The sequence below is a fragment of the Arachis hypogaea genome, chromosome 16, assembly GCF_003086295.3.
Source record: "Arachis hypogaea cultivar Tifrunner chromosome 16, arahy.Tifrunner.gnm2.J5K5, whole genome shotgun sequence".
Classification (NCBI taxonomy): domain Eukaryota; kingdom Viridiplantae; phylum Streptophyta; class Magnoliopsida; order Fabales; family Fabaceae; genus Arachis; species Arachis hypogaea.
Genome location: NC_092051.1, coordinates 20364196 through 20382104, shown reverse-complemented (window position 1 = coordinate 20382104; position 17909 = coordinate 20364196). Strand labels below are relative to the sequence as shown.

Sequence of the window (17909 nt, the reverse complement as noted above, 5' to 3'; positions counted from 1 at the left end):
AGGGTGATAGTCATCTCTCCACAGGACAGGTGAAAAGTATGGGACTCAAGTCGTCATCTCTCGATCAAAGCAGAGACCAATGCCCAATCATTTGTCCCACTCTAGCATATATGCCACATGCTCAAATCCCGTTCGTCTAAGGTGTGTCCTAGTATGTTCGGGCAGCCATTGTAGTAAATTCCTTCTTGTACACAAGACTCGAGGACCCTACCAAAAAAATCAACCAATTAGACAAAACGGAAGCCACAAGTAATAAGACAAATTTTAAACATATAAAATACATAAGTTATAAAGTATACCACTCGGCCAAGTCTGCCAGCAATATGGTCAATCTGATCTCGTCTATAAAGGGTATCCTCGTATTCTAACATGTTTTACGCCATAAAACTATACTATAATAGAATAAATTAGAATAAAATAATTTTAAATTAACTAACTTTTTATCAGATATATTCAAAATAAATGTAAAACTTAAATCATAAACTATAATTTTATTCTAAACCGTAATAAGTTCAAATGAAACAATAATCTAAATAAAAAAATTTAAAATTAACTAGCTTATTATCAAACACATTGAAATAAATCTCAATACTCTAAATACTTAGACCATAAACTATAATTTTACTTTAAATCATAATTAGTTCAAATGAAACAATAATCATATTAAATTTTTTCATTAACTAACATCTATTAATCCCCTACCATAATCACATGATCGTTTGACATTATTTAAACTAATAATAGATGGTAATTTAAACTAACTATATCATCTAATTATCAAACTAACTAAAACTAATAAGAAAAGTTAATCTAACTAAATAAACAGTTAAATCATAAAATAATAGAACAATAAATTAAATTAAAAAAATAGAAGAACAAAATAACCTAAAATTGACTAATAATTGAAGAGATAAAAAAAATTGAATATAGCCAAAATAAAAAGTAAGATAAGAGAGGACGAGAGTAAAAAAGTAAAAAGTGAAATTTAAGGAAAGATCACCTTATATTTAGGCGAACTTACTTGAAATTCGTCAAAGAGAGCAGACAAGGTTCATCGAGGGAAGTAGCGAACTTGCCCTTGACGCAAAAAAAAAAAAAAAAAAATTCAACACTAAAATTAGAATAATTTTTATTTAAAAAAAAATATTTTTTATTTTATAATTAAAAAAATCCAGAATGACAATGTCTAATTGGGGATAATTAATTCGGGAATGTTAGGGTGTATATTTTTAGTATATAAAAAAAAGGAAAAGTTGGCTATTGTTAGTCTAAAATTCTAAATGTAAGATAAAAATAAAAGATATATATTAATTATTTAAGGGATAAGTATTGTTTTGGTCCCTCACGTTGAGGGTCGGAATCGAACCCGTCCCCGATCTAATTTTCGATTTAGAATTATTCTTAACGTTTTTTTTTCGTATTAAAATCGTCCTTTTTAATTTTTATTCCTAAACTACCCTTCCTTTTTAATAAAATTTAAAAAATTAAAAATAAAAAAAATAAAACACGGTTGGGGTGGGGGGAGGAGAGACAGGGAGGGAGAGACCGGGGGTGGGGGTGGGGGTGGCGGGAAGGGGAGACAGGAAGGGGGAGACCGGGGGTGGGGGTGGATGGTGGTGGGAAGGGAATACCGGAGGGTGGGGGAGGGGGGAAGGGGGAAAGGGGAGACCGAGGGTGGGGGTGGCGGGAAGGGGAGACGGGGAGGGGGAGACCGGGGGTGAGGTGGGGGTGGGGTGGGGTGGGGTGGATGGTGGTGGGAAGGGGAGACCGGAGGGTGGGGGAGGGGGTGGCGGGAAGGGGAGACGGGGAGGGGGAGACCGGGGGTGAGGTGGGGGTGGGGTGGGGGGAGGGGGGAAGGGGAGACCGGAGGGTGGGGGAGGCGGGAAGGGGTTTTATTTTTTTTTTAATTTTTTAAATTTTATTAAAAAGGAAGGGTAGTTTAGGAATAAAAATTAAAAAGGACGATTTTAATACGAAAAAAAAACGTTAAGGATGATTCTAAATCGAAAATTAGATCGGGGACGAGTTCGATTCCGACCCTTAACGTGAGGGACCAAAACAATACTTATCCCATTATTTAACATTACTCAATTAATTATATACTTTAAGGAGAAGTATATCTTTAGAACATGTTTGGTTAGAAGAATATTTTTATATTTCTAAAAGATTTATATTAAAAATTTTACATTGGAATAATTTTACAATGTAACATTTTCGAAAATGAGAAAATTTTTTACGAACTACACATTTCTTTAGTGGTAGAAAGTTTCAGCATACATAAAATTGAATGGCAATTTGCACATCGATCCAAAATTTGTTTGAAGCACATTTTTTTATTTTAATCGTTAAATTTAATAAATGCATTTTATTCTCCATTAAAAATAAAAAGTGTTTGGTAAGCCAGTTACCGGTCGGTTCGGGTGAAGATCCTGGGGGATGGTAGGGCTCGTCAGGTCGTGGACTGCCGGCCAGAGATGTGCGAGGTCCCGAATACTTCGTGTGAGAAAAGGGGGGTGCCACCTGCAAAGACACTCCGACGCTCTTGTCAGTAAATGTGCAGGCGGAAAGGGTGATGTGATATATGACGTACCTTGGGGGAAGGGTAGGTCCTTCCCCATATATACTATGTTAGAGGTGGGCCCCGCTAGGGCAGGCCCACCTTTTCCAAGGCCTCTCCTGCACAACTGTGGAGAAGCTATCAGGGACGCGTGTCCGGGTCAGCAGAGAAGCACTTTGCCCACGACCGCTTGGGTCGGGTAGTACTCGGGTCGGGCCGGCCCGTAATTGGTTTGGGCCAGGCCGTAACAGTGCCCCCGACGCGCCAGTAATGATTGTGAGATATTGGTGGCGCGTGACTTCTTCGTTCGTGTGTTGTCGCCGGGTCGGCTGGTCGTGGGGGAGACGTGCCCCCTGCGCGCGTGTCTCTTGGTTGTTGAGGTGACCGTTCGTCGCTTCGTTCTTCGCGCTGAGCATTAAATGCTCATAATGGGTTGTAAAAACCCCGCGCGCAAAGACCATTTTACCCCTGGTCTTTTCGCGCTTCGTGTAGCGGTTTTTAAACAGTTTCACAGTTTTTTCTTTCTTTTTCTCCCATTCTTGCTATTCCCATTTTCTTCTTTCCCTAACATCCAAAGCTTCTTGTTCGAGCATCCCTGTGCCTCTTCCTTCACTCTCAAGTTTCTTCAACTGATTCAGGTAATTCTCGCTCCTCATTTTCTCGTGCTTTACCTGTGCCTGTGCCTTATTGCTGTATGTTTATTGCTTGTGTTTACTGCATGCTTTCGCTGCTCTGCTTGGTTTTTGTTGCTGGATGACCTTCCAGTATTTAAGTAGATGAGTTAGGGGAGGGGTACCATTGCAGGGTAGGTTTCTAGGTGGCTTTCTTGATAGGTGTAGCTTGGTTCATGCCTGATTTTGACCGTTCAGTAGGATGAACATAGTCTCTGGGCGTTTTTCGGGCTCCCGATCTCATAGTCTAACGGAGTGGTACCCCGCTTGTAGGTATGCCTCGCGTTGTTGCTCGGGCTTCTCCTTCTGCCGCGAACTACGACCCGTACGCCTGGGTGACCTCCGATGTGAAGGATTCTCCGAATCAGATGGATCTGGAGGAACTGACGGAGTTCCGGCAAGCCGGGTACCTCTGTGGTGGCACAGACGAGGAGCTCAATTACGAGACCATCGTCCCCGCCCCCAGTGAGCGACTGTATGAGATCAACTTTCACGCTCCCCGGGTTGCCGATTGGATTTGGTTTTATAAGGCCATGTTCACCCAGGTAGGCGTCCGGATACCATTTTCCGATTTCCAGATGGCGCTCCTTAATCGTATATCCGTGTCGCCGTCACAGCTCCATCCGAACAGCTGGGCTTCTATTCGCTGTTTCGAGATGGTTTGCGAGTATCTCGAGCTGCCGGTGTCGGTGGATGTCTTCCTCTTCTTCTTCACCCTTACTAACCCCTCTAAGCAAGGGAAGGCGAGGAAAGGGTTCCTGTCCTTCCGATCTGCGACAGGTCGGAAGGTGTTTGGTTTATTTGAGGATTCCTATCACGGATTCAAGGACAAATTTTTCAAGGTTCGCCCCATTAAAGGTCGCCATCCGTTTTGGCTGTCGTTGGAGGGGGAGCGCCTCATCCCGACGTACTGGAGTTTCGGGGCGGGGTCTAACTCTTTTATTAAGGTGACGTATAAAGGGATGTCCCCCGTAGATAAGAAAATAGCCGATGTGTTGTTTGCTCTCTTTGGGAAGAACCCCGTAAACCCCCATCTCCTTATGGTGAACGGGAGGCCGCCAGGAGCTATATCCGTGAGTCGTTTTGTTTTGTGCTTGTACTGTTTATCATTGCTTGTTTTACCTGATCTAGCGACTGATGTGTTTGTCTGTTTGCTACAGTGGAGATGTCTGCCTCAGTAACGGGGCTTGAAAATTTGATGAAGACCTTCTTCGAGGACAGTGATGAAGAGAAGGCTGAAGAGAAAGATGCCGGGAAATCGGAGGGGCCTTCCGGGGAGAAGGAGGATCATGATGTGCCCTTTCCCCAGGATACCGGTATGTCGGAGAAGAACCCGGAAGGGGCGCAGGCTTCCCCCCTTCCTGAGGTGGTCGTTGGTGGGCATTCGTCCTCTACCCATCAGGAAGATAACGATGTGGAATTTGTCCACACCCCTAGGAAGCGGAGGGCGTCTGCCAGCCCGGAAGGGACTCTCACCATTATGGAAAGAAATTTTGATGCAACAAATTTTATTGACTCGCAGCTGATCCCCGGGACGGAGGAGCATTTTCATGGAACCGACTTGGCTGGGCAGGCGAGATGGATGTACCGGACTCTGCTCCGGGGGGCCGTGATAGCTCGAAAGGCTGAGTTCGAGTTGTCGGGAATGCAGGCTCTCCGGAGGAAGCTCGAATCCTCTGGCAAGGCAAACAATGATTTTAAGGTGCAAGTTGAGCTGCTCCAGAGTCAGCTGTCCGAGATGGGGGAGAAGCTCAAGGTTTCTGAGGAAAAAACGACATCTGCCGAGGAGAAATTGAAGGCTTTCGACGAGACGGTGGCCCGTTTAGCTGAGCGGGAGATGACTCTTGAGAGCCAGCTGAACGCTGCTCAGGGTCGGGTGGCGATCTTGGAGAAAGAGCGTGACCAAGCCGTTTCGTCGGCTAAAGCCGCTAAAGCCGAGGTCGAGGGGCTCAGGAAGAAGCTGAAAGCAACCAAAGAGCAAGGGAAGAACGCGATCTCCATGACTGAGGACGCCCTGAAGGCCCAGGTGAAGATCGTGACTCCCGACTTTGACACGTCGGCCATTGGGCTCTTCAAAATGATCCAAGATGGCAAGATTGTTGACATGCCTAGGAAATGATCTCTTTTAACTTTGGCTTGGTGTGGATTTGTTGAACTTTTTGTTGTAACTTTGTGGCTGACTTTGTGACTTTTATGGCTAACTAGTCGCTTGGTCGACTTGTCGTTATTACCGTTTATTTTGCTTGTCGTTTTATTTTTGTTATCGTTTTTTCGTGGTGGGCTTATTGCTTGTGCCCGTTTTGCCGTTTGCGCTGGCAATTCGATTGGAACCGTTGCGGTTCTATTTATGGAGCCGTTTGATATGGCCGTGGTTCCGCTGGCCTCCCGGGGTGATCAGTCCCGGGTTGCCGTTTACGATTGCGACCTCGTGGGGTGCGCGTCGAAAGAAAATAAATGGAAGAGTTTGGACAATTAAGAATTAGTCGTTATCTAGACAATGTTTATGAACATAAAAGGCATTCGATAAAAACAGATAACTGGGAATTAACATTTGATCAAATCAAAACTCTACCCAGTTCGTCGGGTCGGTTGGTCGATGAGCCCAAGCTATGAATAAAACCTCCTCAGGTTAGCCGCGTTCCAGGTTCTCGGGATATCCCTGCTGTCGAGTCTTTCCAGCCTGTAGGCGCCTTTACCGAGAACCTCTTTGATCCTGTAGGGGCCTTCCCAATTCGCCGCCAGTTTTCCTTCTCCTGGGGTCGGTAGACCGACGTCGTTGCGTCGTAGGACGAGGTCTCTTTCCTCAAAATCCCTTCTGAGGACTTTAGTGTTGTAGCGCAAAGCTATCCTTTGTTTCAATGCTGTCTTAGACAAGTGGGCCATCTCGCTGGTCTCTTCTACCAGGTCCTTTTCTACCGCTTCGTCTACCCCTGCGAGCAGTAACCGTGGACTCGGCTCGCCGATTTCGACGGGTATCACCGCGTCGACCCCGTACGTTAGGCGAAAAAGGGTTTTCCCAATAGAGCTTTGTTCGGTTGTTCGGTAGGACCAGAGGACCGAAGCCAACTCGTCGGCCCATGCGCCTTTCTTGTTGTCTAAGCGCTTCTTGACACCAAGTAGGATTACTTTGTTTGCGGACTCCACTTGTCCGTTTCTCTGGGGATGCTCCACTGAGAAAAATTTTTGTTTTATCCCTAGGCCGGTGAGGAACTCCGTGAACTTCTTGTCAGTGAATTGCGTCCCATTATCCGAGATAACGACCTCCGGGATACCGAAACGGGTTATCACCTGTCTCCACATGAATTTCCTGCAGTTGGAGGAAGATATGCTGGCCAGTGGTTCAGCCTCTATCCATTTGGTGTAGTAGTCGATGGCCACTATGAGATATTTGACTTGTCCTGGGCCAACCGGGAAAGGTCCTAAAAGGTCAACTCCCCATTGAGCGAAAGGTCGTGTAGACGTCAGCAGGCTCAGCTCGGAGGTCGGCGCCTTGTGGAAGTTGGCGTTTTGTTGACACTTTACGCACTTTCTGACAAATTCCCTGGAGTCTTTCATCATTGATGGCCAGTAATATCCAGCTCTGATGAGCTTCCTCGCTAGGGCTTTGCCCCCGATGTGGTGGCCACAACATCCCTCGTGGACTTCTCTAAGTACATAGTCCGTTTGGTCGGGATGTAGGCACTTTAACAGGGGTTGGCTGAGCCCCTTTCTGAACAGTTGCCATTGTATGATTGCGTATCTGGCTGCCTCCCTTCTCAATGCTTTGGCCGCCTTCTCATCGTCAGGTAACTTGCCTAGTTCCAGGAAGTTCGTGATGGGGTCCATCCAGGAAGGGCTTGACTCTGTCAAATGGAGGGCGACGGTTGGTTCCTTCACCATGCCCTGGATGAGAGACCGGTTACCTGCTCCCGGCTTCGTGCTTGCAAGTTTGGACAGGAGGTCTGCCCGTGTGTTCCTTTCTCTCGGAACGTGTCGGACCGTGATCTCTTGGAATTCTCTTGCCAATTCTTTTACCTTTTCCAAATATTTTTGTAGAAGGGGATCCCTGGCTTGATAGCTCCCGTTTACCTGCGAGGTGACGACTTGAGAGTCGCTGCATACCTCCAGCCTCGTTGCCCCGACTTCTCGAGCTAGCGTCAGTCCCCCTAGGAGAGTTTCGTATTCTGCTTGATTGTTCGACATGGGAAACTCGAACTTGGTCGATTGCTCGTAAATGACTCCCGCCGGGCTTTCCAAAATGACCCCGGCTCCCCCGGACATTTGGTTGGAGGCCCCGTCTACGTGGAGTCTCCACCGTGTGCCCATTTCTTCGGGAGGATCGCCCGTTACCTCTACTAAGAAATCTGCCATTGCCTGTGCCTTGATTGCGTGCCAGGGCTCATAGTGCAAGTCATATTGGGACAGCTCAATGGCCCAGGTCATCATCCTTCCAGCCAAATCAGGCTTTTGGAGTACTTGACGGATCGCTTGATCCGTTCTGACGACTACACGGTGACCCTGGAAGTATTGCCTCAACCTTCGAGAGGAGGTTAGGAGTGTCAGCGCCAGTTTTTCCAGTTTGCTGTACCTCAGCTCTGCTCCTTGTAGGGCCCTGCTTACGAAGTAAATCGATTGCTGAGCTTTCCCTTCTTCTCTTACGAGCACTGCTGCAAGTGCTTCCTCTGTTACTGCTAGGTAGAGGTAGAGTGGCTCTCCAGCTTTGGGCTTTCCGAGCACCGGAGGCGTTGCTAGGATTTTCTTGAAGTGGTTGAATGCTTCCTCGCAGGCTGGGGTCCATTCAAATGTTATCCCCTTTTTCATTAGATTGAAGAAGGGCAGGGCTTTCGCTGCCGATGCGCCGAGGAAACGGGATAACGCCGTCAGCCTTCCTGCCAGCCGCTGGACGTCTTTGATGCAACCCAGGCTCTTCATCTGGAGAATCGCTTGGCACTTCTCAGGGTTGGCCTCTACTCCTCTTTGGGTGATCATGAACCCCAGGAACATCCCAGCTTCCATGGAAAAGGCGCACTTGAGCGGGTTGAGCCTCATGCCGTGCTGTCGGAGGGAGGCGAACACGCCCCCTAGGTCTCTCAGGAGGTCATCAGGACGTGCGGTTTTCGCGAGGATGTCGTCCACATAGACTTCTACTGTCTTGCCTATGAGCTCGTTGAATATCTTGTTCATCAGTCTTTGGTACGTGGCGCCAGCATTTTTTAGACCAAACGGCATCACCTTGTAACAATAGATCCCTCCTAGCGTTATGAACGCCGTTTTGTCCTCGTCGGGTCGGTGCATCGGTATCTGATTATACCCAGAGTAGGCGTCCATGAAGCTCAGGTATTGGTACCCCGCTGCTGCGTCGACGAGTGCGTCAATGTTGGGCAGGGGGTAGCAATCCTTAGGACATGCCTTGTTGAGGTCGGAGTAGTCCACGCACATTCTCCACCTCCCACTATGTTTTTTCACCAAAACCACGTTTGACAGCCAAGTCGAATAGTCCAGCTCTCGGATGAAACCTGCTTCAAGGAGGCTGGCCGTCTGCCTGGCCACCTCCTCTGCCCTTTTCTTGTGACATCTTTCTCCTCCTCTGAGCCACTGGCTTGGCCTCCGGCTTGACGGTCAGATGGTGTGACATGAGCTGGGGGTCTATCCCTGGCATATCGGCTGGTGTCCAGGCGAAGAGGTCGGCATTGGCTCTGATCATCTTCATCAAAGGTTCTTTTAATTCATGGGGGAGGTTTCTGTTTATGAACGTGAACTTCTCGTCCCCATCGCCGACCCTAAATTTTTCCAAGTCCCCTTCTGGCTCAGGTCTGGGCTTGTCATCTATCCTGGCATCCAGGTCGGCAAGGAAAACCCCGGATGCTTCTTTGGATTTTTTCCTAAGAGAGAGACTGGCGTGGTCGCAAGCGACTGCCGTTTCCAAGTCTCCTCTGATAGACCCTACGGATCCGTCATCGGTAACAAACTTCATTACAAGCAGTTTCATGCTAATCGCTGCCCCGAGGTCATTGATTGTTTTTCTCCCCAGGATGATATTATAAGCAGTGGAATCTCGTAAGACAACAAAATCGGCCATTACCGTTCTTCGCCTCTGTCCTTGTCCAAGGGAGGTCGGTAGTGAGATGATCCCATCTGGCTTGATGAAGTGATCACCCAACCCTACCACACCGTGCTGGTGGGTCGCCAGGTCGGCATCACGCAGTCCCAAGGCGTCGAAGACGTTGCGAAACATGATGTTCGAGTCTGCCCCCGTGTCCACTAGGATCCGTTTGACGAGTCCGGTTCCGACTCTGGCCGTGATAACCATGGGGGGACTTTCCGGTACCTCATCGAACCATTGGTCCTCAGGGCCGAAAGAGATAGATGGGTGTCCCCGGGAACCCCTAGCAGATGAGGAGGAGACCGCCAGGACCTTGGCGTCTTTCTTCTGCGCCGATTTCGACCTCGGGGCGGAATTCCTTGCCGTTACTACATTCACCACCGTGAGACCGTGGTCGTCTCCCTCTGGTTCTTGACGTCGTCTTGTCGCCCGGGACCTGTCCTCACCCTCGTGATCCCGATTCCGTCTCCTCGGTTCCCTTATGAGGTGGGAGAAGTCGGCAAGCTTTCTGTCCCTGATTGCTTGCTCCAGGGCATCCTTTAGGTCGAAGCAGTCTTGGGTCTTTTGCCCATACCCCTTGTGATATTCGCAGTAAAGGCTTTTGTTTCCCCCCGTCTTGTCCTTCAGAGGTCGGGCCTCGATAGTATCCCTTTCTCGGCTATCTGTTGGTAGACCTCTGTGATTGGTGCCGCGAGGGGGGGTGTAGTTGGTGAATTTCCCGACTCGGGGAAATGGTTTTGTCGTCTTGCTCAAGCCACCGTCCCTGGTGCGTTCCTTTTGTCTTTCTCCACCATCGTAGTGCCTGGTTTGGTTGTAGGGGGGTTGTCGTTTATTGGCAGCCACGACCCGGCTGACCTCCTCGTCATTGATATACTCCTTAGCCACGCACTGGATCTCCTGCATTGTCCAGACTGGCTTTGTGGTAAGGTGCTTCCTGAAGTCCTCATTTAGGAGCCCATTCGTCAAACATAAACTCGCCACCGAGTCCGTAAAACCGTCAATTTCCAGGCACTCGTCGTTGAAACGATCCAAGTATTTCCTGGTCGACTCCCCGGCTCTCTGGGTCACCCCTAGCAAATTGATCGGGTGCTTGGCTTTCGCGATCCTGGTTGTGAACTGAGCCAGGAAGGCATGGCTGATGTCGGAGAATTGGGTCACCGAGCCCTGCAGGAGGTTATTGAACCACCGTATTGTAGGTCCCGCCAGGGTGACCGGGAAGGCGGGACACCTTACCTCATCTCCTACTCCTTCTAAGTTCATCCTGGCCTCGAAGGCCGTTAGATGCTCCAGGGGGTCCTGCGTTCCATCATACCTCATGTCCGTTGGCTTGTCAAAATGTTTTGGCAGCCGGACCTCGATTATGGAGCGGTGGAATGGGGTGGCCCCTATTATCACGGGTCCTCAGGTATTCGTTCTCCCATCGTCGTTCTCCCGACGAGCGTCTTCGTCCCTCCGGTTCGTCGTACGCCGCCCTTCACGTCTGGCGTAAATGACAGGGTCGTGACGTCTTCTCGCGCGCCCTCTCTCCCCGGTGCTTTTTGACTCGACCTGGGGGCTAGGCGTGCGCCGGGAACGGCTCCTGGAGCGAGAACGGGAGTGACTCTGTTCTGGGGTGCGCTGGTCGCGTTCTCTGTCCGCTAACCGACGCTCTAAGTCTTGCATTCTATGGCGTAGCTCTTGCATTATTCTGGCGTGGTTGTCTCTGGTCCCCCAAAGGGGCGTCTCTCATGTGATTAGGTCGCGTCCCTCGGGGGTGATCTCGGATGTTGTCGGGTTTCCGTCCCGGCGGCGTCGCCTCCGGGTACGGCCTCGCGGCCTGTCTCCGTTTCGACTAGCACGAAGTCCATGGACAAGTCCCCACAGACGGCGCCAATGTTTGGTAAGTCGGTTACCGGTTGGTTCGGGTGAAGATCCTGGGGGATGGTAGGGCTCGTCAGGTCGTGGACTGCCGACCAGAGATGTGCGAGGTCCCGAATACTTTGTGTGAGAAAAGGGGGGTGCCACCTGCAAAGACACTCCGACGCTCTTATCAGTAAATGTGCAGGCGAAAAGGGTGATGTGATATATGACGTACCTTGGGGGAAGGGTAGGTCCTTCCCTATATATATTATGTTAGAGGTGGGCCCCGCTAGGACAGGCCCACCTTTTCCAAGGCCTCTCCTGCACAACTGTGGAGAAGCTGTCAGGGACGCGTGTCCGGGTCAGCAGAAAAGCACTTTGCCCACGACCGCTCGGGTCGGGCCGGCCCGTAATTAGTTTGGGCCATGCCGTAACAAAAAGTCACTAAGGTTCTAATAATTTTGAATAGAATTAACTATACTTAATTCAATCATATTGAATATACTAAAAAATAATCACTAAATTAATTATTTATATAAAATAAAATATATAATGCATAATAATTATTTATTTAATAGTTAATTTTTTTCACCTAATAATAGTACAATGATAGAGAGGGAAGGTGGCCCCCTACCATTTTTGGCGTGGAAGTGTTGTAAAAATGGTAAAAATTAAGCATGACCAAAGATAGAAATAAAATGTAAAAGGAAAAAGCATAAGGAGGGAGGAAATCGACGGTTGGAAAATGAGCACGTAAGATGATCTGAATTGAGAAAGTGGGGCTCGTGGATCGAGGTAGTCCACTTAGCCGACAGGCAGTACGATGTGCACGTGGAATCACACAAATAGAAAGTGTGATGCACCCTCAAAGGGTTGACCGTTGATTGCGCTATACTTGTACGATGGGTCCTATCATGTCATTTCATACCCAAACCCTACTTTTCCCCCCAATGCCAAACTATTTCTTCCTTTATTTTTCCACTCAATGCTGTTTATTTATTATAACTTTCTTATCATTAACGTTAAAAAAAATTAATTGATAAAATGGTTGCTAAGAAATTTTTAGTGAAAAGAAAATGTGGTGCTCAAATGATTGTTGTTTTCGACTATAATTTACCTTATTGAAATTTTACATAATAAATATACATGATATATACATGTGTTTAGTGTTACATCACACACAAAATACATATTCGTAGTAACGTACATGTATGTAATACTACATTATCGCTGTTCTAAAGTTTCAACTTTTAACAGTGATCCTTCTTCGGTAATGTATATACAACAATTCATTAATAAAAAATAAATTTTTAAATAAAACTTAAATTATCAATAAGATTATTTTTGACCTGTCGAAATAAAAGAGATCGTGAACATTAAAAAAAATTCATTGATTCATTTCCTAATTGAAAAATCTCAACGTACGTACCGATCAAACAACTGGCAATTTCATGCTCTTTCGTATCTTGCTTGTGTTATTGACTATTTAACTATGGAAGTCGCTAACATAGACTCAAATTCATATATAGTGAAATTCAGAAGTGACAATCTTTTTCCGGGGAAAAAAAAATACTTAACTAGTGAAAATATTGCCATGAGTTATACCACCTAGCTAATCAGCTTTATTTATATCCATACATGATACATCATAATGATTTTAAATTAAATACAATCCTTTTAACAATTTATAAATATTTTAGTAAGTATCTGATGAATTTAAATGTTAGGTCGACACTAATAAGTTAGAGTAAATCTTTTATTTCCTTAATAATTTAAAATATTTATTTGATTTGATTTGGAGTCTTTAATAAAGTAACTTTTGTATTATTTAAAACTAAATCATTTTAAAGTCGCCTTAATAATCTTGCTTTGCCAACGGACTTTATGCCATGTTTCGGACTAGGCAGTGTTTGTGTTAACCTTATATTCAACAATACTAGGAAATCAAGAGAGTATCAACAAAAAATCAGCCAAATATTTTTGGGTGAATCTAAAACCTCTACGTGAAGGATATTTTTGGGTGAATCCAAAACCTCTACGTAGAGGATGCTTATGCTAGGCATTGGGATGTTTCTTTTCTTTGTAAATTAGATGGTTTTGAATCTATTTTCTGATTTATCATGTTTTAGGTATTTGGAGAGGGAAGGAAGGTGAAGAGACGGAAGCTAATTAAATCAGTTTCCGTGATTCACGTTGCAATAATACAGAACGTATCTCCTCCTAATTTGAATGTGGTAAAACATTTAATAACCAATATTTTAAATCAAATAAATAAATAAAATTAATTATTATATTTATAATTAATTAAATTGTTTCATTTTTGACTGATTTAGAATTGGTTCATATACTTTTCCATAAAATCAAACCATATACGGGATTTTTTAAGTTTTTTTTTTTTTTTCAGAAAACCATAATTCCACCAGCTCAATTATTATGTTCCTTTGTTTTTATATAGGACTCAATTATTATGTTGAAAGGTCCTTACACAACACAATTTAAGCATAAGGGAATCATATGTCTAATTCTTATATATATATATATAGTGGACCAAAGAAAAATCCTCATTTGGCATTTTTTTTCTTTTAAAAAAGGTGAAATAGTGCAAATTCACGAAATGGAATTTATATAATAGAAAGAATTTCAAGTGTTTTTAAAATATCAGTATTTTAGTAATTTTAATTATTGATTTTAATTATAAAAATATATATAATATATTAATTAAAATTAACAGTTAAAATTAATGAAACACTTGAAAATTTTTTCATATAAAGATGGTCAGTTTTTTTTACCTTAAAGAAAGAGTAAACAATTTAATTAAAAGGGTAAACAGTATCACAACATGCAGTGGCATAAACCATTAGATTTAATATTAAGTATATCGAATAAGAACGAACTTTGGAAAGGGTCCTGAAAAGTCCCTGGAAAAAGCTTGTTAAACCCTCTGCAAGATGCAAAACAAGTCAAAATGAACAGTATATATACATTCTTATCATAGGTTAGATCATTGATTTTTATTTTTGTGACGATAGGATACATCATACATGACACATCAAAACTAAAGCTGTATATGCAAATTTATCAGCTTCAATATAATTTGTGGAGTTCAATGGTTAATTAATTCCATAATTATTTTTAGAACAATAATCGAAAGACAATAATTTAAAATTATTTTATTTAACTTAATATTTATACTTTTATGTATATAATATTTAAAATTACATATTTATTACATTTAATATTATGTATTTATTTTAAAAATAATTAATAAATATAAAATAAAACAACTTTAGAATGATTTGAGATAATTTTTATTGTCTCCTAAATATTTCTGTCATTTTTAACAGTATATGTCACGCTCCTTTTTTTTTTTCATAAATGAATCAAATAATTCCATAATATCTTATTGTAACCACTCTTGTTAATGAATAAATCAGTTACATGTATCAAACTGTTCCTTAATAGTTAATAATTTTACTGTTTTCTTGCCATCTTATCTTTACCTGCTCTAATTGTTGTTATGATTGCCTCCATTATTTAATTAACTCTTCTTTGCAAGTCTTCTTATAACTTTCTATTTTAATAATAAGATTATATTAATTTTACCTTTTCATAATATATCAACACATCCAACTGATTATATATAGATATAGTAGATTTGATATAAGAAATACACAAGTTCGATTCTGATTAGGGTTTCATACTTTGGAACTCTTTTTTCCATCTTATATTTGATATAAGACATAGTATACTTAAATAATTACTGAGTATAATTTTTGGAATATTTCTGTACGTTTAACGAGAACTTCAATTCCAAACCTATTTTTGTTAATGCTAGAAAAATAAAAAAAAAATAACTAAAACTTATCTTATTTAACATTTATTATTTTTTACTAAAATTAATTAATCCTAAATAAAATAAATTTTAACTGTTTTTTTAACTAATTTTTTTTTGTTATTAAATATTTTCGTTTCTCATATTATCATATAATAATTGTTTTCATGTAGGAGCATCATTACGTATATACATATATAGGCGGATTTAATTTAATTATGTAGAAGGGTTGATGAAGAAAAGATAAAACTCAGTTTGTTCTAATTTAATTAAGTCTCAGAAGATAGACTGTTAAGAGAATCATTGAAAGTGACGATAATCATGTATCATCATCATCATCATTAGTGAAGCTCTTGTCGTTTTAAAGCTTAAATAAACAAACATTTTTTTTTATTTGCATCAGAAACCAAGAGTAAATACATTGGGTTTGATAATGTATATTAGAATATATATAATAATGTCTGTTATCCAAGATTACCTAACCCATATATTCCCAGAAAGGAGACAGACCATCATGATAAGCCTACGCTTTTCCATCCAAATTAAGGGGGTTAGGCAAATATAGCTTTGCCCTTATTGTCAAGAATTATTATTCTCCAAACAAATCAATTCCCCTTTGAGATTCCCATTTTTAATTAGCTGGCAGATATGATAAAGAAGATAATCTAGACTTTGTCTCATCACACTCTCACTGTCTCACACTGATTTCACAATAATATCATCTTTAAACTAATATATAATACCTAACCCGATTCGGCCAATTATATTAAGCTCGTGAGTTATTTTGCTAATTTCAAATCTTCAATAGTAAATTGATATGTAACTTATAGATTATTTATTACTGACTATTATGATGTTTTATTAAGTTGTATTTATACTATATATCTCCTTTGGTACATATTTAAAATATTTAAAATACTACATATATATATCAAAATTAATTATTATATATTTATATATAAATATATTAATTAATTTATTTTTAATATATATTTTATATTAGTAACTAATGAGTGAAAATATAACATGTATGTCTCATTTAATTTTATCTAGTTAAGTATTTCTCCAGTTAGTATATGGTAGTTCTGTTAGGGTTTCAACAGCAACAACAACAATAATAATAATATATCACTAAATCTTGAGGTTGAAGAAATGTTTATGATATTAAACTTCTCACCCTACATGGATGTATGTGCATGGAAGAAGAGAATAGATTAGAGGAGGAAAACCGCCAGTTTTAGCTAACACACAAATAGAATAAACTAAAATGATGCAAAGAAATTAAAGCATGGAAGAAAAAACACAAATGGCAGAAATAGTGAAGTAACGGAAAGTAAAAAACTTGGGTATATATCCAAAACAAGTTAATGCATCAATTGTAAGTTTGAATGATTGTATATATGACTGAAAAAGAAAGAGTTCACAGTGCAAGTTGAAAATGCAGTAGCATATACACATGGCATAGTAATTTCATTGTAATCAAACAAAAACAGCAACAATAATAATAACACGCATTGTTGATGATTTGATATGACAAGAAGCTACATATAGTTGGTCCAAAATGAATTGAAATAGATGAGTACTCTATCAAACTATTGATGTATATATATATATATCTATAATTAGACAGACATGTATATAATAAGTATATAGCAGCAGCAGCAGCACATTGATTAATGATTATAATTATAAATAGTAAATAATATTGTCCAAGACAAGAAAATAATATAACCATAAATAGTAGTAACAAGTGTATCTGATCAAGTCCATAAAATAAACCAAAAGAAAGAGAGACATAAAGAAAAGAACATATATATACCAGTTACGTTGTTCATGATGATGAAATAAATGATTGAAGCAGGTTCCAAATTAAGCATGAGTAGCAGAAGCATCAGAAGAAGAAGAAGAGGTTTTAGGCTTTGGCCTCTTGCGCTTCTTCTCGTAGCTTACTCCTCTTGCTTTTGACTGAAAATCACGAACATCTCTCAGGTAAATCCTAACGGCACGAGCGCCGAACGGATTCGTCTCTGCTCTGCCGCCGTTCTCCTCGTAGGCGGCGCGGAGGCGGCCGATGAGGGCGTCCAGGCTGCCCCAGGCCTGGCGGAGCGGGCAGGGGCAGGGCGCCGGAGGGTTAGGGAGCCCGAAGAAGGGGCACGTAGGGTTGTGCACCTTGGTCTTCCCGAACTGATCCAGGTAATGGAGGAACTCCAGAACGTGTGCGCCGCTGCAGAGCGGCAGAGACAGCGGCGGACGGTGGTTCCTCAGGTACTGGCAGAAGGTGTTCCAGTCTCGGCGCTTTTGGTTCTCGTAACGGCTCGGCGATGAAGATGACGAAGGTGGAGGATTGGTGTTTGTTGCTGCTGTTGGATTCACCAGGCTCTGGATTTCGAAGCTCCGGTTTGTTGGATCGGTTACCAAATCCATTGCTTTCAAGATCTGAGGGTTAGGGTTTTGCTTTCTAGGGTAACGCGCACACGCACACGCACTAGTTGGTGGAAACTGGAAAAGGAACCAATTAATTAATTAATACGAACCTGAATTGAAACACACACTCTAGTGTCTACTACTGTATCTCCTCATATATATGATCAGTGCAAATGGAAGAAGAAGAAGAAGAAGAAGAAGAAGAAGCAGAAGATGGTGTGGAAGTAGGATATAATAATGAAATGATTATGAATGAAAGAAAGATTGAGATGAGATTTTGGATTTTGGTTAGTGTTTGGGGAGTGACTACTAAACTGAGAGTTGAATAATAATGAAACTTATTGTGTGTGCAGTGTTAGTAGTACGTACTGTATGTTTTCATCATCCTAGCCAGTAGCCAGTGGTCACAAACAAGAAGCTTTGTTTTTTGAGGGAACCCAAGAAGGACCAATGGCTAATTAAATGATATAGAGAGAGACTGTGAGTCAGTCAGAGAGGACAAAG

At 42.4% G+C, this 17909-nt stretch overlaps 2 protein-coding genes across 2 annotated transcripts; both read right to left on the bottom strand.

Moving 5' to 3' along the window:
* Positions 1-8728: 8728 nt before the first annotated feature.
* On the bottom strand, positions 8729-10627 carry LOC112756810 (uncharacterized). Its single transcript, XM_025805427.1, has one exon. It carries the CDS (start codon positions 10625-10627, stop codon positions 8729-8731), a length of 1899 nt encoding a protein of 632 aa, XP_025661212.1.
* Positions 10628-16650: 6023 nt separating this feature from the next.
* On the bottom strand, positions 16651-17909 carry LOC112758469 (protein LIGHT-DEPENDENT SHORT HYPOCOTYLS 1-like). The gene is made up of 2 exons (XM_025807161.3): positions 17775-17909; positions 16651-17480 (listed from the first exon to the last, which is right to left on the bottom strand). The coding sequence occupies exon 2, from the start codon at positions 17403-17405 to the stop codon at positions 16851-16853; it is 555 nt and encodes a 184-aa protein (XP_025662946.1). The 5' UTR covers positions 17406-17480; positions 17775-17909; the 3' UTR covers positions 16651-16850.